The 27,560-nt window shown below is 45.3% G+C and overlaps 1 protein-coding gene across 1 annotated transcript in view; it reads right to left on the minus strand.

The window, feature by feature from the left end:
- Positions 1–27,560, minus strand: part of KSR2 (kinase suppressor of ras 2) — a 417,713-nt gene that overhangs the window by 333,378 nt on the left and 56,775 nt on the right. Inside the window, exon 2 of the mRNA XM_061140846.1 lies at positions 2,684–2,824. Coding sequence (XP_060996829.1) covers positions 2,684–2,824 — 141 coding nt within the window. The remainder of the gene's footprint in view (positions 1–2,683; positions 2,825–27,560) is intronic.

Raw genomic sequence — 27,560 nt, forward strand, 5'->3', positions numbered from 1 at the left:
CTTTGCTGCAAGAGTCACTTGCGTGTTTCAGTCCTATTAAGTATCCTCCAAAACACTCAATTTACACTAAAGTTTATAGCTCACACTCACACATCACAAAAGGAAGAATGACAGGAAAAAAATGCAGAAGGCTTTAACATGCTTGAGCCAAAAGAGGAGAACCATTTCTGTTGGATATAATAATAATAAATGAGATAGATGTAACACCACTTTAAGTGCTTTCGTGGATTTTCTTTCAAGGTCACAAAGACCACGTGAAGCAGGTAATTTTACCATCATCACCAGTCTGTACATAGGAGACTAGAACTCAGAAAAGTTAGACCGCAACCCAGGGTCACACAGTGAGTAAGTTTGAACCCAGGCGGTCTCTCCTGGGAGCTTTCTCTAAAGTGCCTGTTCCTCCGCAGGAGGTGGCCCTCTTGTGGACATATGTGGGAGTTGCAGAGAGAGCTGGAAACCCAGCTCCGTCCACACCGCCTGGTGGATGGCCTTGGACTTCATTTATTCCAACAGACTAAAGTAAGAGCCAAGGCTTTCCTTGTAGCTCAGTCGGTAAAGAATCTGCCTGCAGTGCAGGAGACCCGGGTTTGATCCCTGGGTTTGGAAGATCCCCTGGAGAAGGAAACGGCAACCCACTCCAGTATCCTTGCCTGGAAAATCTCATGGAGAGAAGAGCCTGGTGGGCTGCAGTCCATGGGGTCTCAAAGAGTCGGGCACGACTGAGCGACTAATACTTACTTAAAGTGAGAGCCAGAGCTCAAGCACCTGCAGCCCAGACAAAATGTAAATTAGCTAAGCTGCAAACTCACCTGAGGTTTTCTAAGGGGCAGCAGAATTCGGTTCACCGACACCAGACAAATTCAGTTCTGTGTGTCAGCAATTCCGATTTTTCGAGAGAAGTCGAAGACCTGGGTTTTTAATGCAAACTCTTTCAAGTTTTACACATGTGCTCAAAAATAATTTTTCAGACAAACAAACAAAAAAAATCTGTGCATCAGATTCAAGATACGACAGAGGGCCACTAGTTTTCAACCCCTTAAGATACTAGTCTTCGTCTAATTCGCCTCACTTAATAAATAAATGGTCCCAAAAGCCTCTGAAAAGTGTATATGGGGTCAAGCAAATAAAATGTACTGCTTGAACATTTATGAGACCTTTCATTTGAAGGATATTCACAAGAAACCACCATCCTGGGAATGACACTAAGAAACACAGACGCATCTGTGTGCGAGTGCGCAAGATGGAGCCGCGGGGATAGAGGGGATGGGGAAACGTGGCGGGGTCCTGCGTCCCCAGTTCAGGACTGTTATATGTGGTGGGTTCAGGCAAGATCACATTGAGGACACGTTCTAAAAAAGCAAAAGGCAGAAGAGGATCTTTCAGGCCTCTCTGAGAAGGAAGCAGGGAGTGCCTTGAGAAACGGCACTTGGCCTTGCAGGCAAGGGGCACACCCAGCACCCCCTCTGCCCAGCTCAGGAAGGCCCCCGCATCAGGAAAACGAGGAGAAAGCATCGTGCTTCCCCCCTCACCCTCTGGGGTCTGTCAGAACTGGCTTTTCCTGCCAGCCCCTCCCACTCACTAGCAGGGCAAGTCCCTCCATCTCCCAGCCTCAGTTCCTTGCTCTGTACAATGGGGTAATGGTCATACCAACCTCAGAGGTCATCGTGAGGGTCTGAACACTCTCCAGAGCTGAGATCCTGCGTTGTAAAGCCCTCAATACTATGCCTGGCCCTGAAGATTCAATGAACGTGGAAAGGTTCCACGCAGTCACTGATAACAGTGGGGACCCAAGATCCCAGAGGGTAAGGAAATCTCACCACCCTTGAAACCTTAAGGATGTGATCCACCCTGGAGGGTGGACACAAGACAACAGGTGTTTTGGTTTTGTCACTGGAAAACCCATTACTTCCGAAATTTTCAACAATAGCAATGACAATAATAACAATAATAGTAAGTTGACATTTCCTGGGTACAGTTAGGTCTCAGACTATGGGCTGAACATTTTACACAGATTATCTCATTTTATCACACCAGCTACTTAAGAAGAGGAGACAATCATTACCGCATTTAACAGAAGAGAAAACTAGTGTCCTAAGACCGTGCTGCCTGGTACAGTGGCCACTGGCCTCATTAATGAACATTACGTACAATTAAAAATTCAGTTCCTCAGTCACACGCACTAACCACAGTTCCAGTGCTCAGCAGCTTACATGTGGCTGGTGGTCACTGCATCAGGCAGGACAGATATGAAATATTTCCATCATAGTGGAACATTCTGCTGGACAGCACCGATCTAAGAGGTAAAAGGATTTGACCCAAGTCACCGAGCGAGTCCTTAAGTGGCAGAGCTGAAAGAGGGTCTACCTGACTCTAGAACCACACTCTTTCTTTTTTTTTTTTTTTTGGCTATACTATGTGGCATGTGGGCTGTTAGTTTCCTGACCAGGGATCGAACCTGTGCCCTCTGCTGTGGAAGCACGGATCCCTAACCGCTGAACCACCAGGGAAGTCCCTAGGAACAACCTCTTACTGACTTCATTCAAGCAGTATCAGAGATGCTCTGTATTTTCATCCCACACATATTCAAGTCCTACTATGTGCCAGACACAGCCAAAACCCCACTGCCTGAGGGGGCTGGCTGCCAGCCGGTAAGGGGCATGGGGCAGGGGTCGCCTCCGGTCACCTCAAGGACTTCCTTCCGCACGTCGACAATCCGGAACCAGTGCCGGAGCTGAGGGAAGCCGTCCAGCTCAGCGTTGCGTTCCTGCAGGGCGACCTTCTTTTTGCAGGACAGCTGCCGGCTGAAGTACTTCACCAGCTTGCTCTGCGGAGAGACACAGAGGACAGAGGACACATCTCAGAGGTATTGCCACAGGAGGACAGGCAAGTAGCTCCCCAGCGTTCCCTCCAACCCCATCTCCATCCAACTCTGTTTTAAAGACCCATTCCACTGCAGTGAGACCCAGTTTCCACTCATGACCCAACTGCATTGTTGAAGATGGACACACAGGCGGGTCCCAATATTCTGCCAGGGAGCGATGCAGGTATAGTTCCCGTGCAGTGGGGATGTGGGACCTGGGCTGTCTCCATCCACATCTCCACTGCACAGATCCTTTGACCTTCACAGTTGCACTTCTAGGAACTCCTCTCTCAGAGCCCCCATCCTATGGCAAATGACTGGAGAAGGATACTTCTTACATGTCTGTTTGCAATGGCAAAAGATTGCAAACACCCCAAGGGGCCATATGTAGGAGACTCTTCATAAATGAGGATACAGGCCCACAAGGAGCTCTGTGCAGCTGCAGAATAAAGCAAGGAAGCATGCTATTGTACTGAGACAAGATGCGCTGATAAATTAAAAAAAATACTCTCTCATTCATGTGGGAAATTTTACATTTGTAGATCTTGTAAATGCAGACACTCTCTGGAAGGATCTCTAATCTTCTAGGGAAGAGAAGAGGGTGGGTGGGTAGCAGACGTGAGAGGAACCTTTGTTTAACTCGTTTTGTATTATTTCAATCTTAAGTCACATGCAGATATTCACAAATTAACAAATACTTTTAAAATGAGATGGACCCGGTACTTCCCCTGTGGTTCAGTGGTTAAGACTCCATGATTCCACTGCAGAGGGACCCGGGTTCCATTGCTGGCTGGGGAACTAAGATCCTGCATGCCCCTCGGTGCAGCCAAAAAAATAAATTTTTAAAATAAAATAAAATGAGATGGACCTGAACTCATGCTTCTAGAGGGATGCCATGGCATGAAAAAGGCAAGTTTTTACTGCCTATTTAGTAAAAGCTAACAACATTAACAAAAGAAAGCCAATAGGCATGTCTGAGCAGAGAATAACGTGTGCAAGACACACACCCCAGCCTGCTAAGTTGGGATGGGGAGGCCCTATAGATGGGGTGACAAAAAATGGTTTTGCATTTCTCTATACATTTTTGCTTTGTTTCAATAGTTACCCAAAGCACATTATCATCTTTGTGGTGTAAAATTTATTTAATAAAGATAATTCAATGAAACAAAAGTAAAAATCTTTAGGTATATAAATGCCTTTGACATTTCAAAGCACCTGTCAACCAATATTTATCAAGAAGACAGACCTGGAATTCTGTTGTTCTTGTTTAGTTGCTAAGTCGTGTCCGACTCTGTGACCCTATGGACTATAGCCCACCAAGCTCTGCTGTCCTTAGAATTCCCCAGGCAAGAATACTGGAGTAGGTTGCCATTTCCTTCTCCAGGGGATCTTCTGGACCCAGAGATCGAACCCAAATCTCCTACGTTGGCAGGTGGATTCTTTACCACTGAGCCACCAGAGAAGCCCCCTGGAATTCTAGGATCACATAATTTGGAGCAAGGAATGACAGGAGTGGGCATGTGTTTCTGTTCAGCTGGTCAGCGCTGCCCCTTTTTTGGTAAAGATAGTTTGAGTCTCTTTTGGGGGGAACCTTCCTTCTTTGGCTCCCAGTTTACATGGTTGAGATGAGGCTGGCCTCACACACCCACCACACCTGGGCTGCAGGGCGAGCTGGTGACCCAGGCCCGGTCACAGCAGTGGGATCAGGGATAACAAGTGAGCTGGGCTGGGCCACGGGAAAACCTCCCCAGGCTCCCTTTGCAAGCACTCAGAAGACAGCCCTCACTCCCCTCTAGAACTGTCAGGAGGGTGCCAGAGACGCCAGGAGCTGCTGGGGCACTCCTGCCGCCTGACACTGAAGCCCATTGGAAGAAATAAGAATAGTGGTTTTTAAGCTAACATTAATTTTATTCACCTTATTAACAAAGAGAAAGGTGCCATTCTTGAAAAACCCACATTCCATTGTAATAACAGGCACTGTAATCACATTAATAAGCCAATGTACCTAGAATAGCTGTCATTTGGAATCTCAGTTTCAAGTGTTAAAATAGAAAATGTCCAAAAGAATGTCTTTCTTCTCTAACTGATTTCTGAATGAATAGGGTCTGACCTACTGAGAACTCAGAGCCAGGCTCTCAGCTGAGACATCTATAGAACTCTCCTGTCTGTCTTTTGTCTTATTCTATGACTGGTTTAACAGTTATCTTTACATGGTACGGAAAACCAGACAGAAGAAGAAAAAAAAGTACACTCTGACAGATCCCCATTGTTCCTGAAGTACTTCCATACTTTCTGGCACAACAAAGTTTTCCAGGTTCATCTTTTCCTGCCCCAACCCTGGAATCAGTGTTTTCTCCAAGGAGTCTTGGTTCCTCATGGTATTCAGAAACCAATATTTGGGTACTTGGTGAGATCATTGACATTTCCAGTCCCCTCCATACACAGCCTAGGCACCACACTGCTGCTGCTGCTGCTGCTAAGTCGCTTCAGTCGTGTCCGACTCTGTGCGACCCCATAGATGGCAGCCCACCAGGTTCTGCCGTCCCTGGGATTCTCCAGGCAAGAACACTGGAGTGGGTTGCCATTTCCTTCTCCAACGCATGAAAGTGAAAAGTGAAAGTGAAGTTGCTCAGTCTGTCCAACTCTTCAGGACCCCATGGACTGCAGCCCACCAGGCCCCTCCGCCCATGGGATCTTCCAGGCAAGAGGACTGGAGTGGGTGCCGTTGCCTTCTCCGGGCACCAGAGGTATGTGCAATGCATGTATGAATACGTAGACACATAAACATCGTAAATCTGCACTTGTATTGATTTTGCTATATCTCTATGTATAGCTAACCGACACCTCTAATCCCAGTCCAACACCACAGGGTTTCTTCTAGCATTTCCCCTCCCCATATTTGTATCACTCTTCTCAGACCGTGAGGAAAAACAATCCCCAATATATTTATTGGCTCCATCTGCTGAATTTAGTTAATTCCCCAACTCCACCAGGCTACTGCCCTGCGTGGGTGATGCCCTAGGGAACCCTGGCCCCTGCGGGGCTGCCTTCGCACCCTAGTTCTGCTGCCTGTATTGTGGTTGTTTTTTCTTTTTTTTAATTGAAGCATACTTGATTTTCCATGTTGTGTTAATTTCTCCTGTACAGCAAAGTAATTCACTTAGACGTATATTCATGGAGCTTCCCTGATGGTTCAGAGCTAAAGAACCTGCCTGCCAATGCAGAAGACATGGGTTTGATCCCTGGGTCAGGGAAGATCCCCTGGAGAAGGAAATGGCAACCCACTCCAGTATTCTTGCCTGGAGAATCCCATGGACAGAGGAGCCTGGTGGGCTGCAGTCCATGGGGTCACAAAGAGTTGGACACGACTTAGCGAATGAGCATTCATGCACCCATGCTACACACACACACACACACGTATATATTCTTTTCCATTATGGTTTATTACAGGATACTGAATATATTGGTGTTTCCTTGTGTCATACTATAGGACACTGTTGTTTATCCATTTCTATGTATAATAGTTTGCATCTGCTGGCCCCAAACTCCCAGTTCATCCCTCCTTTCCCCACCCTACCCTCTTTGGCAACCACAGTCTGTTCTCTATGTCTGTTTCTGGTTTGTAGATAAGTTCATTTGTGTCATATTTTAGATTCCATATATAAGTGATATGATATGGTATTTGTCTTCCTCTTTCTCACTTACTTTGCTTGGTATGATAATCTCTAGGTCTATCCATGTTGTTGCAAATGACATGATTGCATTCTTTTTTATAGCCAGCAATATCCCATTGTATACATCTTCTTTATCCATTCATCTGTCGATGGACATTAAGGTTGCTGCCATGTTTTGGCCATTGTATATAGTGCAGTTATGAACACAGGGGTGTGTGTATCTTTCCAAATTATAGGTTTGTCCGGATACATGCCCAGGAGTGGGACTGCAAGATCACGTGGCCTGCCTTGCTATTGTTTGTGGCATGTTGCTGTTGTTGTTTCAGGTCTTGACATTTGCCAGTGGGTTCTCAAATCCCAAATTCAGGCCCCATCCCCAACTGTGCTCTGGTTTCACACACTGAGAAGTGGATGTTAGTGAGGTTGACTTAATCTCAGTCTCAAATGGCCAAAATGGTTCTTTCACTGGCCACATGTAGCTAACTGAACATTTGGGGTATGGCTAGTGGAGAAGGCAATGGCTAACTCCAGTACTCTTGCCTGGAAAATCCCATGGATGGAGGAGGCCAGTAGGCTGCAGTCCATGGGGTCGTGAAGAGTCGGACACGAATGAGCGAAATCACTTTCACTTTTCACTTTCATGCATTGGAGAAGGAAATGGCAACCCACTCCAGTGTTCTTGCCTGGAGAATCCCAGGGGCGGCAGAGCCTGGTGGGCTGCTGTCTATGGGGTTGCTCAGAGTTGGACACACTGACGCGACTTAGCAGCAGCAGCAGCAGTGTGACTAAGGAATGGAACTTTAAATTTAATTTAAATTTGAAAACGGAAGTCATGTGCAATATTTTTCTGTTAAACATAATTTTATAGTTATGATAGAGCCGCATTTTACTTTAACCTTGAAATTTTAGTGTCTAAATTGAGGTCTGCTATAAGTGTAAAATACACACTATAGAAGACTTGATAGGAAAAAAATAAAATATTTCATTAATATTTCTACGTGGATCACATGTTTCAATGATATTTTGGATACACTGAGTTAGATAAAATGTATTATTAAAATGAGTTTCATCTGTTTATTAATGTGGCTACTAGAAAATTTTAAATTATACATTTGGCTCACATCTGTCACTCTCATTATAGTCCTAATGGACAATGCTGCACTAGGGTTTCATCCTAAAGAAATAATTAAGGATATTCACGAGGTCTTGCTCCACGTGGATAATAGATGTGAAAGATTGGAAACCTTCCAACTCTTCAATGACAGAAGTCTATGTAAATAAATGACAATGTATTCATACAATGCCATACTGTTAAGGTAATGTATTAAATATGTATGTGTAACATTTGTAATGTATAAATAATATATTAAAAGAGTTATAAAACTGTATGGGTATAGGTGCATACAAAAAAGTCTTGGGAGGGCTTCCCCGGTGGCTCAGAGGTAAAGACTCCACCTGCCAATGCCGGGGACACAGTCCGATCCCTGATCTGAGAAGATGCCCCGTGCCGCGGGGCCACTAAGCCTGTGTGCCACAACCATTGAGCCGGTGCGCTAGAGCCTGCGAACTCTACTGAGCCCCTGTGCTGCAAACACTGACGCTTGCATGCTCTAGAGCCTGTGCTCTGCATGAAGCCACACCACTACCATGAGAAGCCCATGCACCGCAACTAGAGAGTAGCCCCTGCTGGCATCAACTACAGAAAAGCCCACGCAAAGCAACAGCACAGCCAAAGAGAAAGAAAAACATTAAAAAAAAAATTTTTTTTAACCTTGGGAAAATATATAACAAAATATTAGCAGCAGTAAGATTACAAGTGACCTATTTTTTTTCCTGTTTGCTCCTCTGTAGCAATGTTAGAAAATACAATGTGTATGTATTGCCTGCTTATCAAAAGAAAAAAAATGTTTGGATAGCATTAGTGGGACCCATAGCTAACTGATACACCACCGCATCAACTCATGAAAATCTGACTTTGTCCCCAAAGCCCATCTCTGATGTCACCTTCTGCAGCAAGTCTTTATCAATTCCTTCCTGGCATTTTATTTGTACATACAGTATTATAAACTTTATTACTGTTTTCCTCACATCATAATTGGTGACTAATGAAGACACAGGAATCTTCATTCCTTCATTAAAGGATTAAGGAACGCTTTGCAGATTTGGGAGAATAAGTGAAATAAGCATCAGGAGGAGAAGGGGATGACAGAGGATGAGATGGTTGGATGGCATCACTGACTCAATGAACATGGGTTTGGGTGGACTCCGGGAGTTGATGATGGACAGGGAGGCCTGGCGTGCTGCGGTTCATGGGGTTGCGAGGAGTCGGACACGACTGAGTGACTGAACTGAAGTAAGTAATATTAGTTGCTCAGTCATGCCCGACTCTGCGACCACATGGACTGCAGCCCACTAGGCTCCTCTGTCCATGAGATTTTCCAGGCAAGGTTACTGGGGTGGGCTGCCATTTCTTTCTCCAGGGGATCTTCCCAACCCAGGGGTCGAACCCGGGTCTCCTGCACTGCAGACAGATTCTTTACCGACTGAGCTACAAGGGAAGCCCATAAGCCCATAAGCATCATTGCTATTTGATAAAAATGGCATCACTGATAAAAATAAAAGTAGCAGTATTGAGTACTTCCATGTACTCTTACATGCAGTGTTTCCCCAATCCACGGGAGCTAGATACTGTTGAGAGCTACACTTTGAAGATGAGGAAACGAGGCCCAGAGAGTTTGTTATCTGCTCACTGTCACACAATGTAAGTAGAGGGCAGGGACTCAAACCCAATCTGATTCCAAAGACCCAGTGTTGCAGAAAGGAAAATCTTATTTTAATTATTTAATCAACACCTCTATATATTTTCCTCATAAAGGAGGAGCTAGAACATTTCAGATGAAGACAAAGCTCCCTGTGACCACCCCTTCTCTTGCTGGCCTCCTTCTCCATGGAGATAATGGGGGTAACTATTGAGATTCTTCTGGTGTCCATCATTCCAGACCTTTTCTATGTACATTCACATATGCATTAGTGCTCAGTTGCTTCAGGCATGTCTGACTCTTTGCAACCCCATGGACTGTAGCCCACTAGGCTCCTCTGTCCATGGGATTCTCCCCGCAAGAATATTGCAGTGGGTTGCCATGCCCTTCTCCAGGGGATCTTCCCAATCCAGGGATCGAACCCGTGTCTTCTGCGTGCAGGCAGATTATTTACTGTTGAGCCACCTGGGAAGCCCTACTTTCCATAAATGTATATACATGTAGAAACTCTGCAGTGTGGTTTGATGCGTAGGATTGTTGTGTTTTTTTTTTTCCCACATCAATTATATAGTATTTTTTCACTTGGTAGTAAGCCTCCAGGATCTCTCCCTACTAGTTCATACTGATCTACCTCTTTCTTTTTAATCTTTTGCATGAGAGATTTTTTTGATACCAGGGTCAAAAAAGCCCATTATGCAAGCAGTTCTGGGATGTCTGCTCAGGGTGTCTTTGTCAGCTCCCATAAAGCGTTTTCAGGACTAATGGCCTTGAATGTAACCACTATTCACTGAATACGCACAGTGTGTCTGGTGCTGTGAGATAAGTGCTTTGAATATGTTTGTTCATTTTTAATCCACACGAGAATGCTAACTATGAGACTGATGTTCTGAGCCCATTCTGTGAATGAGAAAACTGAGGCATCAAAAATGTAAAAATGTTAAATCACTTGCCCAGATCCGCAAAGTTACTTAAGTCAGGGAACCAGGGTATGATCCCAAAGCACCCTCTTTGCCAGGATACTGAACTATGAGTCGTTCATGGGTCCTTCCCATCAAACAGGAAGTCCAAAAGTTGGGTATCGACCCCGTAAGGGCAGGGAAACGGTCTCACTCATCTTGGGAAACCCACTGGCTGTTGTGGGAGAAGTACATTTCTGAATTCCAGTTCTGAGGCTTGGACAAGTCATATCAGTTTCCTGGGCCTCTACTTTCTCATCTGTGAAATGGGCATATATCACCTTTGTTCACATGCCTACTGAGGCATCACAGGAGATAATGTCTGTACAGAAGACAGGCTAAGTCCCCCACCACACACACACACACACACACACACACACACACTGAGTCCTGACTACTTTGGATTCTGGAGAGGTGTTTCCAGGGTCACCCAGAGACTGGACCTACACCTGCCCAGAAGCCAGAAGCAAGGAACATCCCCACTATGATTCATTAGAAGCGGGGAGAGAGACCAGTGTAGGAAGCAGACGGGGTGGGGAGAGTCGGGGTGGGAGACAAGCCCAGAGCTTCCCCTGGAGTTAAAGAGGAGCACAGATCACCTTTCAAGGAAGAGTACGGCTGGTCTAAGCAAGGAAGAACCCAGGGAACTGCCCCCAGTGTGAGGTCAGACTGGGCAGAGACGACGCGGCACCTCCCAGATGGGCACCTCCCAGATGGGGGCCCTGGGGCTCAGTGGCTCTTTCCACCAGGGCCCTGGGCGGGTGGTGCAGCACAACCAAGGCTGTCAGCTAAAAGGGGCTCCCTCTGAGCCAGATGCCGTGATAAGTGCTTTTTTACGAATTACTGATTTAATCCCCATCACAGCACAGGTTCAATCACTGCCCAGCTCCACAACTGAGAAAATCAAGGCCCAGAAATGTTAAATAACTGGCCCAAGGTTACTCAACTATTAAGTGAATGAATCAAGATCTGAACCCAAGTCTAACAAACTCTTATTTCTTGACAACACACAAAGAGTGTTATGATCTACTTGCCAACAGCAATAACACAACAGGAACAGTATAATCCCATTTTCTGAATATAAAATGCATGTACAGACACACAGAGAAGACAAGAAGGTAATACTCCAAAATGTTAGCACCTGCATCTCTGGGTTATTAAAGGTGAGACTTATTTGCTCATTTCTGTGCGTGTGTATCTTGTAATTTTTCTACAAGCCTAAATTATCTAAATAATAGTTATAAATATCATGAAAATCAGATAGTTGCCAAAAATAAAGATGTGGGTCACTCACAATGTTAGCCATTTCAAATTAAATAAAACTTTAAATATATACATAATATACAAACAAATATAAAATTTATGTTTATGTATAAACACACACACATATCCCCATTTTACAGATGAGGAAACTGAGGGCTATAGAGCTTAAGTAGCCCTCCTAAGGCACTAGGTAATTTCACAAGTTACTTCCCTCTTTCCCTAATTTCCTGACCATAAAAAATCACCTGCAGGTGTTAAAAATCAGACTTCCAGATCCAGGCCCTGATCCAGACATTCTGATACAAGGAATCTAGAGAAGGCCCAGGAATCCACAGAAATGCAGGCACCCCCAGAATCCTGAGCGTTAGGCAGGCATGAGAAACATCCATCTCCTGTCTGAATTACGTAATGAAAGCTGGTTGCTTCTCAGACAAGCTTAAGCATCTAGGTTCTTTCTTGGGCAATAAAACCAGGGCCGAAAACCATTTCCAGAAGCCAGGGTACGGCACCCCTGCCATCTGTGCCCTTTAAGGGCGGTGGGCGCAGCTGCCAGCAGGCCTTTAGCAGCAGCTCAAGGGAGGAGTCCGCGGGCATCCAAAGAGCAGGCTGCACAGGTCCAGGCCTGAAGGAGCTCCCAGCGGGGCAGACGAGACAGCCGGGCAATCACAATCACCACAATCACGGGGCAGAGAACAGGAGTCCGAGCAGAAGGGCAGCCAGGGTTCAGCACAGGCAGCAAGGATGAAAAAAATCACGAGAACAGCCTGTCACAAAACAGTGTTCCAAGATCCCAGGACGGTACAAGTGGGAGTTCCACGTTTATGCTAAGAGAAGTAAGCCCTCTCATTCATTCATTTAAGATTTTTCAGGTACTCTCTAAATACAAAGAGCTTGGGAGAGGGGTGGGATCCAAGATCAGTTACACCCTCCTGGCCCTAAGGAAGGGCCATTCAAATACAGGAAGGCCCTGAAGACCAGCCCCCTTCAGTTAAGGACAGAAACTGAGGGCATTTAGACATTTTAACAGATGTTGGAGGGGCATCTGCAACTCAATGGACATGATTTTGAGCAAACTCCAGGAGATAGGAAGCCTAGCGTGCTGCAGCCTATGGGGTCACAAAGAGTCGGACATGACCAAGGGACTAAACAACAACAAGACGTTTTAATGGCTATTTGACAGAGCAATTTTTTGTTGTTGTTGAATGTGATAGTTTCGAAGTGAAGCTTCCTTTTTGTTTGGGGTTTGGGGCCCATTTCATTTTTCTAGTAAGTATACAGTTTTTATCATATTTTTATAAGAGTATTGGCTCCAAAGTACCAGGAAAGAACAAAGCTGATCCTTCCCCCACACAAGGTGTGAGAGGCACTGAGCTCCCCTTGGGGAATTTTCAGGGATTGATCTCAATCTCCCTACACCACTAACCAAACTATTTTCCAAAATGATTCTAAAGATACTGCCTTATAAGAGCATCATGACAATGCTGAAGCAGGTGTTTGGCTGTTATTAATGAAATTCTACAAATGGTGAAACTGATGTTCAGAGGCTTGGGAACTATGTTAAAGCCCATCACTAAAGAAGCAGGAGGGTCAGGATTTGAACTCGGGAGCTGATTTCCAGTTCGGCTCCCTCTTCACTGTAACACTCCACCAAAGTAGAAGGTTCAAATCACCTGACCTCAAGGTTGTGAAATACAATTAGAAAAGGGCCTTGGTATGTCCTCACCCTGCCAGGTGTCCTAATTTCTTTTTAGGTCACACTCAATTTAAGTCCACGCAGAGCTGAACTGCAAAACGTCCAAAGACATCCCATCTTTAAGTGAGAAACATTGGGTTCCTGGAACCAGCACATACAAACTGAGCCCACGACGGTGGGCCCCTGTACTGTTAGGTACAAAATAAGACCTCAGTGGGCCTGAGGTCAGAAGGATCACAGGACTTGGGAGAGTAGGAACGGAGATGTGTGTTTCCCCAGCTTCCCACCAGGGGGCAGCCTGGCACTGTCCACAATAGATGGAATGATTTCTCAGACCTTCCTGGATTTCAGCATCTTCCGCGCCTTATTACAGTACTCGGTATTAGCATGATGATAAATTTAGCAGCATAAACAACAACAACAAAAAAAGTTTAAAGTCAAGACATGTGACAGAGCTATAAATAATCATGTCTGAAATCTCTAATGTGAAAATGGGTACTTTTCACTCAGAATCTAAACCAAGATAAACCCAGAGACCCATGAGCAAGCCCCTGGGGTTTGGTTTGCTGGAGTTCAAAACCTTCACCACTCAGATGCTTTTAAAAAAACACAAACAACAACAACAAAAGCTAAAGCAGAGTCGGGGGATACTGGAAAGGACTGCAATGCAGAACGAGATCTCTGTGATCTTTCACAGAGCATCTCGTGTGAACCTCATGGCTGCGCCCGTTTTACACATGAGGAAACTGAGGCTGAGCAGTGAGCTATAACTGGCCTTAAAATCACACGAATGAAGAGGCAGGTTCCAGAGCCCATTGTACCCCTCGGGGCTGCCTCTCAGCAGCCACCCATATTCCTGCCTTCTCTTTAGCAGGAACCGGCTAAGCTGTGGAAAGCTCAAAGCACTAAATCCGAACGGTTCATGTCTTCCCACCGCCCAGAGTTTTTTTCCTCTGGCGTTAGACATAAATGGCATTTTCCTGTCCTCTGGGTGTCATCCCTTCCCAACCATCCCCCGATGTCACCATCACAGCACTCTGTTTTTTTCCTCAGGAGCACTCAGGCTATCCCACAAATTATCCTGTTTATTGGTTTCCATGGTTACCCTCACCCGGGCCCCCCCCCCCACCCCCATCATCTCACACACCCATCGGAATATCAGCTCAAAAGAGCACTGGCTTTGGCTGTCTTTCCTCCCAGCGTTCAGATCAGTGCCTGGCAATACAAGACACTTTTCTTGGTCGTTATATGAACTAGCATCACTGGGGTGGGGGGGGGGGGGGGCGTAGCGCCGAGGCCTCTATCCGGAAATCTCAACTTCTTTTCCAGCGGGTGCTGCACGTTCAGAACCAGGCCAACCAGGCCCTGACTTTGCGGCCCAGGCTCTCCAAGGGTAAAGCAATCGCCCCGGCCGCCCGACACCCTCCCCCGGTTGCCAGGGCGACCATTGTCATAACATCCCCGGCGCTGGGGGGACCAGCTGACAGACAGTATTTGACTCGCTAAACGTCTCAAGTAAGCGGCCATTTGCATCCGCAGGCAAATCCGCCACTGAGGGCCGGAGGCCTGGGAGACGCGCCCTTCCTGCTCTGCCGAACCGGATCCCAGTTGGAACAGGATTCCTCCAGCCGAGGCCAACCTCACGCACCGGTCCGGCTCCGGCTCCCTCTGCCCACAGCTGCCCGCTGCCTCGGGTTCAAGTCCTCAGTGTTCCTGGGGGCTTTTCCTTTTCTCTATAGTCTTACTGCTAATGAATATTACACACGCTAGGGGAAAAAAGACTTCATACATTTAATGAACACTTACTTAGGTGCCCGTCCCACTGGTAACTGCCTCACGTAATGGTAAATTACAATTTTAATATTTTTGCCATGACATTATATTTAGCTATACTACATAACATACACAGTTTATTATATGTAAACACATGTATTACATTACTGTGGATTGTACATTATGTATAATTTATCTGCCTAATACATATTCATAGATATATTCTTATATATATCATAGATAGTGATAAAGTGTTTGTCACTCGGTCCTGTCTGACTCTTTGCAACCCCATGGACTGTGGCCCACCAGGCTCTGCTGTCTGTGGGATTTCCCAGGAAGGAATACTGGAGTGAGTTGCCATTCCCTTCTGCAAGGGATCTTCCTGACCCAGGGATGGAACCAGGGTCTCCTGCATTGCAGGCAGATTCTTTACCATCTAATTCTAAATATATAGTACATAAGATAATTTTAAACATAGCAATATCTATATTATACAGCATATATATTTATAATAATAAAACTGACATTTGTTGATACTTTTTATATGCCAGCCCTATGCCTACTGCTTTAGTTGTGTTAAGAACAATGCTATTACCAGGTCATTGGTAATAGCATTGTTCTTAACACAACATATAATATATAATATATTATTATATACAATAATATATTCATAATCATAGCTTAAGTTTAACTGAGCACCTACCATGTATCAGACACTGCGCTAAATGCTTCCTTCATGTTATTTGATTGTCATATGTACCCTAAGAGCCAAGAACTTTATCATTCCCCATTTTTATTTTTAAAAATTTTTTTGGCTGCGCTGCTTACAGGATCTTGGTTCCCCAACCAGAGATCAAACCCATGCCCCTCTGCAGTGTAAGCATGGTGCCCTCACCACTGGACTGCCAGGGAATTCCCTATTCTCATCTTTAAGATGAGAAAATGGAGGTACAGACTGATGGTATAATTTGCCTAAGGTCAGGAAGATAACAAGAAGGGGCTGAGAGCCTGGTCCATTCCTTATTTCCATTCCACACTTTAAAGATGTCGACCTTTAGCTCCCTTAGGGGAGCTTGTTAAGAGCACACAGGCTGAGCCCCTGCTCCCCCCAACCCACACGTGCAGAATCAAATACTCCTGAGGACGAGGGGGCTTTTCTTCTTGTTTCTTTTAAACAAGGTCCCCAGAGAGTTCTGACAGAGGCAGAGAGGTGCAGAACCACTGCCGAAGGGTTGTTTATTAGCCACTGCCTCTGCAGCGCCAATTAGGTGATCTGATTAAACAAGGGAGTCTGGAGGGGCTCGAATTCCGGAGAGGGCACAGTGACCAATCGTCCTGAAAATGAGGAGAAGCAGGGGGAAAATAAGATTGCAGGGTCCCCTCAGGCAACTTCAGCTTGTGTCCCCGCTGTAACCTCTCCCAACCTTTCTGAAACAAGGACAGCCTGTGTAAGAGTAATAAGTAATAGTATACACTTTTGTCCAGGACTGGCTTGAGGAGGGCAAAGCCAGATAGTCAAAATGACCTCCCACTGCCCATCCCCTGGCCCTCCTCCCTTAATCGTCCACCAGGGGCTAAGCTGTCCAGAGAAATATAAGCTTGCAGGGCTGGGACCCACACTTTGTACCTACATTGCGAAGCATGAGACTTCCGGGAAGTGACAAAGATAGATGAAGTTGTTTAAAAAAAAAAAGGCCAGTGGTTGGGCATGGCACAAGAGGAGGCAGGGCTGGAAGTTTTGGAGGCCCCTGTCTGTGGTCCTTGTGCTACTGGGGGGACAAATCCAGACTCAAAAGAGAAGCAGCCAAGAACATCTGTGGAAGGTCTGCCCTGGGCCATGTGTTGCCTTCCTCTTCATTGTCCAAATGAGAGGGAAAGTAGAACTAAGATCCCAGGCATAAAGCAAGGCCAGATGACACAAAACCCACAGACGCTGAAAGCAGGTCTCATTTGGGCAACTACTCCACCTTAACAGTGGAAACCTATTCCATCTACAGCTGTGCTTTCCAATACACCAGCCACTCAGCACATGTTTCTCTGTATAGGTACATTTAAATTAACTAAAATTACATAAATAATCAACACAGTGACTAAACAAGTTTGGGGCGGCTTATGGGCACTGCTAACAAAAATCCAGAAAGCAACCTGACTGGCCATTAAGTGACCTCAGAGAATCAGAGAATTCACCTCCCAAAAACGTCGTTAGAATTGAAGCTTATAATTGTGTGAGGTAAACTAGTTTCCTGAATGGGTTAGCATCTTTAGGCTCTGGGAAAATCTAGGATGAATTACTAGACATATTTAAGATAATTAAACCTGTAATAGTAATATTTAAATTAAAGAGTCTGTGCCTTTGGAGTATTTCTTTTACATTCTCTTAATGTTTTATATAGGGTCAATTAGGGGAAGACTTCACCTTCCTAACTCTAATTTCAAATGTGTAACTGAATAACTGGTTTACATTTTAAGTTGAAATTGTACTCCATTCATGTACTATATCAGAAAGTGGCTTAAGGCCCAGTATATTTTACAAGTTTATTTTTTTTAGATTTCCATGTGCTATGTAAGTAGTTGGGGAGGCTTGTGTGTCAACTGAATACTTAAAAAAAATTCTGTATCTCAAATTTATAAATATAGTTAAAATTGTTTGAAGGCGTTTAATTCACTAAGGTTGTCAATGGACGCAAACATTATGCAAAACTCCATTATATGTGATTGCTAAAATGTCCTGGACTTATGCGAATAGAATAATACTGCCTATCAGCTGAATTTAAAGCATACGGAGAATAAGAGTATTGAAAAATTTTTTGCTTTAATAAACTATTAACTTCTAAAACCAAAAAATAATTACATAAAAGTAAAAATTCATTTCTTCAGTTGTACTAACCACATTTCAGGTCATCGGCAGCCATATGTGGCCAGCAGTCGTGGTCCTGGACAACGCAGAAGTGGGCTGTGTCCGTCATTCATAGGGTGTTTCCTCTATACACATCTTTAGCTTTTAGCAGACCTCTTGGGAAACAAATACCCCAAAGCCTTTCCCCCCAGAGGGGACAACATGACTCTTTCCAAGATGTTCAGGATTGGAAAATGCTTGGGAAATGCAGGCTCCTGAAAACAAGAGGCAAGCCCCAGAGGGGACTTGGGATGGGAGAGACAGAGAACAGTAAAGGGAATGCTGGCTGTGAAATTTACTCCAGAATGAAGACTATCCATAAAAATTTGCAGGAGGAAGCATACAAGCAATAAACCTCTTCCCCCTGTCCATTTTATTTGATAATGGAGTTTTGCCAAATTCTTGATATTGCTCTCACTCTGATCCCCACTCAGTACTGAGCAGCTCTGAACGGGGAATCAGGGAGTGGTTTAATCGAGCTTGGTTTTCTTCCCCCCATTTGCTACATTTCACAGGCAACCTAAAGGATTCTGACTCAAAAATAAACTTCGAAATTTGCAAATGAGCCAGAAAAAGGTACAGCTAAAGATGAACCATACGACATCACCGTGCCCTTTGAATGCCAGGGTGAAAAAAGACTAAAAGTCAGGGGGCTGCATTCAACTCTCTGCTTAGTAACTAAGAAACTGTGAGGTGCCAGGCAAGCCCCATGAGCCCTCACAGGCTGGTTTATCCATTCAATGAAAGATTTAGAAATACTCTCCAGAGTGACCCCAAGTTCAGAGATTTCAGGATTATTCTTAGAAGTGACACTGATGAAGGAGAAGCAAAAGCTTCCTACCAAGTTTTACACACTCGTCTTGACCTTGCTGAGCAAGGGAAAAACCATTTTTGTGTCTCCTTGTGCTGCACTTGGGGTCTTGGGAACAGGGTCAGTTTTCAGAAGAGAATGCTGGCCAGGCAGAAAGGGCTCGGAGCTGGGCACCAGGCTCCTGGTCTTGCATGCAAGCAAGCAAAGCTGAGAGCAGGGAGATGTCCATACGTGTGACAGCACAGGTGGCTGCCATGGACCAGAAATCGTGGAGCAAAAAGCGTCCCAGGCTGGGAGCTGTTCAGGAGACCGGGTTCCCATCTGACTGTCCCATCTGACCAGCTGATAGCATCTTGCTTACAGCAGCACTTATCCAGTGTCTGGTATGTGCAGCATCCAAGATGGGAGCCATAGTCACCTGTGGCTACTGAGGACCTGAAGTGTTGCTTCTCCGTGTGACAGAGGAGCTGAATTCAAAGTTGTATTTCACATTGATTAGCTTTCAATAGCCACCTGAAGCCAGTGGCTGCCGTCTTGGACAGCACTGATGTCACCCTTCTCCATGGTGTTTCTTCTCCCCATTTCCCTCCCCCTCAGCAAAAAGCCATGCCTGCTGCTCCCTACCTTCCAGGCATGTTTAGGGGTTGAACAAAGGAACTACTGTGGAGGATTGAGGGTTTGCTAAGAGGAGGTCCCTTCGGAGGTGTGAGGTGGCACTGTGCAGCCTAGCTCAGGGCAGTCCCCATTCAGATCTTTCTGTGGCCATGGATGAAGGTCCAGGGCCCCGAGATTGTCTGTCATCTAAGATCTTCCTGTCCTGTGGCCTAAACTCTCTCCACTTCTCCCCTAAGATGTGTGTTCGCTGGATATCCAGTGCACTCAGAGTACCATCCAAGTTCCTTACTCTGGCTGCAGGGCTCTGCCCACTTCTACTTCACCATGAACCCCACAACTCTTTATTCCAAGTCCATGAGAAGGTTCTTCCACTCCTCAAACAAGCCAAGCTCGCTACTACCCCCAAGGCCTTTGCATATGCTGGCCCTTCACAAGGAACCTTCCCTACACATGTCTTACCAGATCCTCCTTATCCTGCAGAGCCCCCCACACATGCCAAGTCCATTCCAGTAAAACAGATGAGACCCCCCCGCTGTTACTCTCTCCTGTATCACCATGTTCTTTTCCTTCATAGCACTCACCATAGCTTCCAGTCATAATCCCCTGATGTCTCTCTGCTTAACATCTTTCTCTCCCTGTCCTGACAGCAGTCTTTCTTATCCTCCTCCATATCCCCAACACCTAGCACAGGGCCTGATGCATAGTAAGTGTGTAATATCTGTTTGATGGGAAAGTGGGTGAATAAAAGATCTCTCGCACTTTCTTCCTCTGCCCCTTTGCCTTCACCAGAGGTTCTCAAAGTGGGGTCCCCAGACTAGGGCCATCAACACCAGTCGGGAACTTGTTAGTGATGCAAATTCTCAGGCCTCACCCCAGAACCACTGAATGAAACTCAGGGCGTGACCCAGCAATGTGTTTTTCATAAAGTGATTCTAATGCACATTCAAGCATGGGAGCTCTCGCTCTAGGCCATTCTGTGCTTCTGAAATAACCTCCCTACCCTTCAATCTCCTGTTCATCCTTCAAGTTCTACCTCCAATGCTCACTCTCCCTGGACGCCTTCTTTTTTCTCTAACCACCTAGAAGTACAATTCACCATCTACAACTCCAAGACCACAATGTTTTCCCCTGACAGCTAAAATGTATTCCCTTGTTTTAAAGGTGGATCTATTCATGTCTTAATTCTCCCACCAGATTTTAAGTATCTTAAGGGCAGGGGGCCTTGTCTTTGTTACCTTTGCAGTCTCCCATCAATGAACAGAGTGATGTCCCCATAGGAAATGGATTCATGAATGAATGAGAGATGCACAAAAATGACCAAAGAAAAGGCCTTCTCCGTTCCCAAAACCCAGAGCTGCCCCACAGGTCCTGGCTTCAGATTTCCACACTCAACTCTGGATTACCATTTTTATTTTGTTTGTTTGGGTGTGTTTTGGGGTGTTGAGGGGGTTTGGTATGCAAACGCAACAGACTGATAACTCCAACCAGCTGCTATTCACCTCTGTTGTCGTTGACAACAGAGAGAAGCGGAAAGCTATTCTTCTCCCAAAGAAAGAGAGACTCTTTTGATTACATGACCCTCTTTAGCACAGTGACCATCCTACAGCCCCTGTGGTGTCATTTCTCCTAGTCATCTTAGCAGCTAATAAATGGCAACAGCAGGCTCCATTTTTCAGGCTCTTTATGTATATTCTCTCATATCCTTACTGAAAACCTACGTGACTGGCTTCACTGTTTCCATTTTGCAAATGAGAAAAGCAGGGGGTCAGTGGACTTGTCTGGGGCAACTCTAGCTGGCCAGTGGCAGAGGGACCCGTGGGCTGTCTACTTCAAAGCCAAAGGGCTTCCACAAGCCATAATGGCCAGTTGAGTTGGTAAGAGGTAGAATCAGAGGCCAAGGTTGTGGTCAAGTCTAGCAGGGTTAGTGACTCTATGCATCTTAGCCCAATTCATCTCTCAAGGTCATGAGAACAGAGAGAGGACAGGACACTGAATAGCTTAGGGCCTTACCCCAGGACCACAATCCTATCCAGAGCCCCTCAAAGGGGATTTTGGGGTATCCTGGGCACATTTACAGGATGTAGATGTAAATGTTTCCTTGAAAACCTGCAGGCAGTTATAGGTCTCAGCAGAGAAACACCTCAGCAGGTATAATATACAGACCTCAGCAGGTATAAAAGGGCAGAACCTCAAGAGGGAAGCACGTTGCAGCTCCCAAACAGGCCCCACTTTCAAGGAGCTGGGAGGGTAGTGAAGTGGCCAGGTACATACATAGCTCCTTCAACCAATGACAGGGGAAGCAGCTTCAGAGTTGAGGCAGCAGCCAAGTGTTCCAAGGATAGAGAGATGACTCCTGGGAGGGACAATCTGAGAAAATTCCCCAGAGGAAGCAGCATCCAAGGCCAGCCTTGTCAGACATTCATAATTTCCTGTGTTCCCAGTCACCATTCACCTGTCCCCTACACACAAAAACACATCCACACCAGCTTTCATTTGAGCAGAGGGAGTCACATGTGGATGGGGGATTGAACTGGATGAATCTGGAGGTTCCTTTCCACCCTGGTATCCTATGATTGCAGAGATCTGGAACATAGCCATTCTTCTATCCCATGTATCTACCCATCAACCATCTACCCATTCACCCACTCATCCACTTACTCCTTCATCCATCCACTCATCCATGCAACCATCCATTCATCACATAAGCATGTTGTTGATGGTACCTGCCTAGCACCGTATAATGAAAATACAGGGAAGCCAGGATGGATTCCCATCTTGAAAGCCACTGACATCACACTGGGCACATCAGGCTTTGGGTAGTTGTTATAACTAAGTGATATACATTTCTACTAGTCTTGACAATAAAGTTAGTTTACAAACAACCAGAGAGTAGAATAAGATATTGTTTTAGAAGTGCTTCTCATTGTGCCTGGCACATAGTAGACAATGAATAAATAGTTGATTTCCTGCAAGTGTCAACCACTGTGCTAAGCTTTGCGATAAAATGATGAATGAGGTAGACTTGATCCCTGCCATCATGGAACTTCTATCTTGGGAGAGAGAAACAACAAGTAAGAAATAAACATGAATCACAGATTGTGATAACTACTATGGTTGTAACAAAGAGCTTAGAGAATGTAACAGGGAAGGATGGTTACCTGGACCAGCCAGAGGAAATCTCCCTATGTCAGGGACCATGCACCCAAGCACAGCATGTGCAAAGGCCCTGAGGTGAGAAAGCACTCGGCCTGTTTCAGGACCTGAGAGCTGAATTATCAGGGGCAAAGGGAAGAGAAGGAGGAGATGAGGTCAAAGATGCAAGCAGGAGCTAGATCACATGGGTCCTATTATAGTCATGGCCAGCAGTAAGGTTTTATTCCTATGCCATAGGGAGCAGTAGATGATTTTTGGTTTTACTTTGTTTTGGTTTTGTTTTTCTTGAACTATAGTTAATTTACAATATTGTGTTAATTTCAAATGTACAGTAAGGTGATTCATTTATATATATATATACATATATCTTTTTCAGATTATTTTCCATTAGATGTTATTAAAAAATACTGAATCTAGTTCCCTGTGCTATACAGTAATTCCTTTTTGTTTATCTATTTTATATATAGTAGTTTGTATCTGCAAATCCTGAACTCCTAGTTTACTCCTCCCCTCTCCCTTTCCCCTTTGAGAACCATAAGTTTTCTATGTGAGTCTGTTTCTGTTTTGTAAATAAATTCATTTGTATTATTTGTAGATTCTACCTATAAGTGGTATCATATACCTGTCTTTCTGTGGCTTGTGATAAGTGCTATGTCACTTCAGTTGTGTCTAACTCTTTGCGACCCCATGGACTGTAGCACCAGGCTCCTCTGTCCATGAGGTTCTCCAGGCAAGAATACTAGAGTGGGTTGCCATACCCCCCTCCAGGGGATCTTCCCGACCCAGGGATCAAACCCGAGTCTCTTGCATTGGCAGGCCGATTCTTTACTCAGTATGATACTTTCTAGGTCTATCCATGTTGCAGAAGTTTTTTAAGCAAGAGGTGCTATTACCTGATAAAATGAGTAAACAATCTCATCTTCAACCTTATGAGAGATGGGTCTGGCCAATGTCACTGTGCCCATTTTACAAATGGGTAAACAGAGGCACCAGGTGATTAAGGGGCTTCTCCATCTGTTCTGGATCTGTAACTCTGTAACCCACCCCAGCTAGCCATTTCAGCCTCCTCCTGCCTCCTAACAGTAAAGGTCCTTCTACAAAATACACCCTGGCATAATCCCCAATCCCAGAGCAAATAATAGAAGCAAAAGAGAGAAAAGAAGACACGAAACTTGGGAGGAGGGGGGATCCTGTCTCCAGCAAGGCTTCAGCACAGCAAACATTAATGAGCATGTCCTGGAGCTGAGATGGACATTTTTGGCTCCATATCACACAGGCAAAATCCTCAACGATGCCAGCTATTGCCAGAACTAAAATGGTCTTCTCAAAGGGAAATTTCTGAAAACCTATTACTTGCAGTGGTGGGGAAAAAAAAAAAAGGCTTCCCAGAATCCTGATGGCCGGCCAGCCTCATATATTCAGCTCCCTCCAAAAGATGATACTCAGAACAGTGCTGCCAAAAAAATACTGCCTAGAGACTGAGGGAAACACATCTTATATTTCTGGTGGATGTGCAAGAAGTCATATATTTATGAAAAGCAATCTGGCAGGAGTTATTAAAAATTAAAATTAAAATTTCTGACCTCTGCAGCTGTTGCATAGTGAGTGAGTGGAAAGGAGAAAGGCAGACACAAAATACAGCACTGAACAGACCTCCGCAAAACCCAACTTGGGGAATGAGGCACTAGAATTCTCCAGCCCTGTCTGTGTCCATCCTCTCTACCGTCCACTCAGGTCCTTCTCTTTAAATCTCACAAATGGGAGTAGGGGCAAAAATAGCATCTGCCATGTAGAAAAACTGCATGTAACTAATACATTTCTGTCTTCCCTCCCGATGTTCAATAGGTAATGCCAAAGGATGCCGCAGCCCGGAGGAGGGAAGACAGAGCCAAGTTGGGTGTCCTTGGACACGTCACTTCATCTACCTGGGTCTTGGATCCCACTGCATGGGCATGATCACAACAGCTCTGTTGGGTACAGATGGCTAAGCCCAGGCTGAGAGAGACAAAAGGGTTCCTTCAGGGTTACGCAGCTACAAGGCTGCATAGCTGGACCTGGAATCCAGGTCTTTCCAGTGAATATCACAGGAGTCATTACTGTCCCTAATCATTGAGAGCTCGCTATACACTGGGCATTGTGCTAAGTACTTTGCATGCATATCACATTTGATCTGCGCCACAAAACTATGAAGCAGGATCATGGTAATGGTTACACAACATGCCAATAAACCTAATTATTATTATTAATCACTTTTTACAGATAAGGAGGCTGACACACAGAGAGGTTAGTCACTTTGCCCAAGATTCCACAACCAGAGAAGATGAAGCCTGAAAATGAATGCAGGAGGTCTTACTAGGAGCCCAGACACCCAACCACTATGTTACCCTGCCAGGGTTATCTCTGAGGCAAAAGTGTGTGTGTGTGTGTGCAAGTATGCCATATGTACCCTATCTTTATAATATACATGAAATGATATGTGTATATACACAAATGTGTAACACAATTACATACACACATACAGATTTATATAGGTAATTGTTAAGTATATCTTTTTGTTTTTGCTATGCATTTTATGCATTTTTATGCATATTTATGCAACTATTACCTGAGTTATTAAAAAACACTGGGTCATCCCCCTGGGAAAGAGAAAAAAATATCTTATTTTGTATAAAGGTCCTAAGAAGAGGTGTTGAAAGTGAAGGGAGGAGGTGCCTGTGATATTTACATGCAGTTCCACCTTGGTCAAAATCCAGTATACACAGGTCTCAATGAAACCACAGAGGTCCAGGATCATTTCCTGAGAATCAAGCCTATCCACAGGATGCTCTGTTTCAGGGAGCTAAAAGCTTAAAACTGGCTTCAACAGAGGACTCTCTTAGTCACAGAGCAAGAAATTCAGAGGTTGGCAGCTCCTGGGGTTGGTTCATTCTTTGACACCAGCAAGGACCCGTGAATGATTTCTCTCCTAGTGGGCTCCAAGTGGCTGCAGCACTTCCCCATAGATGACAACGAAGGGGCAACATTTTCACCACGGATCTCTTTCTCTGAGTGATACATACTTTTTCTCGGAGCCCGCCTCCTTCTAGACCTTCCCTGCATCTCATTGGCCAGAATGGGGCTGTCATGTGGTAAGAACTAGCCAATCATTGCAAAGAGAATGTCATTGACTTCGACCAGTTAGGAGTGACCCATTGAAGGGCTGCTGCTGCTAACTCGCTTCAGTAGTGTCTGACTCTGTGCGACCCCATAGGAGGCAGCCCACCAGGCTCTGCCGGCCCTGGGATTCTCCAGGTAGGAACACTGGAGTGGGTTGTCATTTCCTTCTCCAATGCATGAAAGTGAAAAATGAAAGTAAAGTTGCTCAGTCATGTCCAACTCTTCGCGACCCCATGGACTGCAGCCTACCAGGCTCCTCCATCCATAGGATTTTCCAGGCAAGAGTACTGGAGTGGGTTGCTATTGCCTTCTCCCACTGAAGGGCAGTGGTACTCAAATGAACACAAACAAAATCATATTAGAATTCAGGAAGCAGGGAGGAAGACGGATGACTTTGGACAGGCAAACAGGAGTGTCTGCCACACCCAGTGTTTATCTCAATTCAGCCCCAGATAGCTTGTGGCTTAAACCCCTATTGAGGATAACCCTAAAACCACCAGCATTTTTTTTTTTTTTTTTTTTTTTTTTAGTTTTTATTCGGATGTTTGACCTTTGGTTTTTCCCCAGGGCACTTCCAAACTTTCCACCAGAGTTCTGATTCAGCCCTGAATGAGGCTTCTGCGAAAACTCAAAGAGGACCAATGCTACAAAAAAAAGCTTCCACCGTATCAAAAGTACATCCTCAGAAAGGACGAATATCGGACGATTCCGCTTATGTGAGGTATCTAGAATAGTCAAATTCACAGAGACAGAAAGTAGAGTAGAGGTCTGCAGGGGAGGGATAGGAAGCATTATGGGCTGAATGGGTCTCCCCAAAATTCATATGCTGAAGCCCTAATCCCCAATGTGATGGTATTTGGAGCTGGGAACTTTAGGAGGCAATAAGGTTTAAATGCAGCTTCCCTGGTGGCTCAGTGGTAATGAATCCACTAACAAGGCAGGAGATGCAGGTCTGATCCCTGGATTGGAAAGATCCCCTGGAGGAGGGCATGGCCAGCCACTCCAATATTCTTGCCAGGAAAATCTCATGGACAGAGGAGCCTGGAGAGCTACAGTCCATAGGGTCTCAAAGAGTCAGACACGACTGAAGTGACTAAGCAAGATTTAGATGAGGTCAGGAGAGTGAGGCCCCAGTGAAGGGATGAGTGGCCTTAAAAGAGAAGGAAGGAACCCAAGCACTCTCTCCACCATGTGAGGATACAGCAGGAGGGCAACTGTCTGCAAGTCAGGAAGGGAGCCCCCACCAAAACCTGACCATGCTGGCATCATGATCTTGGACTTCCAGTCTCTAGAACTGAGAGAAAATAAATGCATGTTGTTTAAGCCACCCAATCTGATATTTTGTTAGGACAGCCCTGGCTGACAGGGAGTTAAGGGATACAGAGTTTGAGTTTGGGATGGATGAGAAAGTTCTGGGCAATGGATCATGGTGATGGTTACACAACATGCCAACAAACTTACTACTAAATTGTACAGTTAAAATGGTAAGTTTTATACTTTGGCCACCTGGTATGAAGAGCTGACTCATTGGAAAAGACTCTAATGCTGGGAAAGACTGAGGGCAAGAGGAGGAGGGGGTGATATAGGATGAGATGGTTGGATGGCATCACTGAACTCAATGGACATGAGTCTGAGCAAACTCCAGGAAACAGTGAAGGACAGGGAAGACTGAAGTTCATGGGATCGCATAGAGTCAGACAGGGCCTAGTGACTGAACAACAACGTTATGTGTGTATCTTACAACAAGTAAAAGACAAATCATGCTCCCACAGAAGCCCCAGGAGCTGTAGGGTCCGTTTTACAGATGCAGAAACCAAATGACTTGCCTGGCATCTCCCATGCAAGTCAGCAGCAGAGGCAGAGTTAGAACTGGGGTCACCCAATTCCAAGGCATCACATGGGGATGATGCCCCCCTTCCCCAGTCTCAGATGCCTCTTCACACTCGGGTCA

The sequence above is a fragment of the Dama dama genome, chromosome 5 (assembly GCF_033118175.1).
Source record: "Dama dama isolate Ldn47 chromosome 5, ASM3311817v1, whole genome shotgun sequence".
NCBI classification, from domain to species: domain Eukaryota; kingdom Metazoa; phylum Chordata; class Mammalia; order Artiodactyla; family Cervidae; genus Dama; species Dama dama.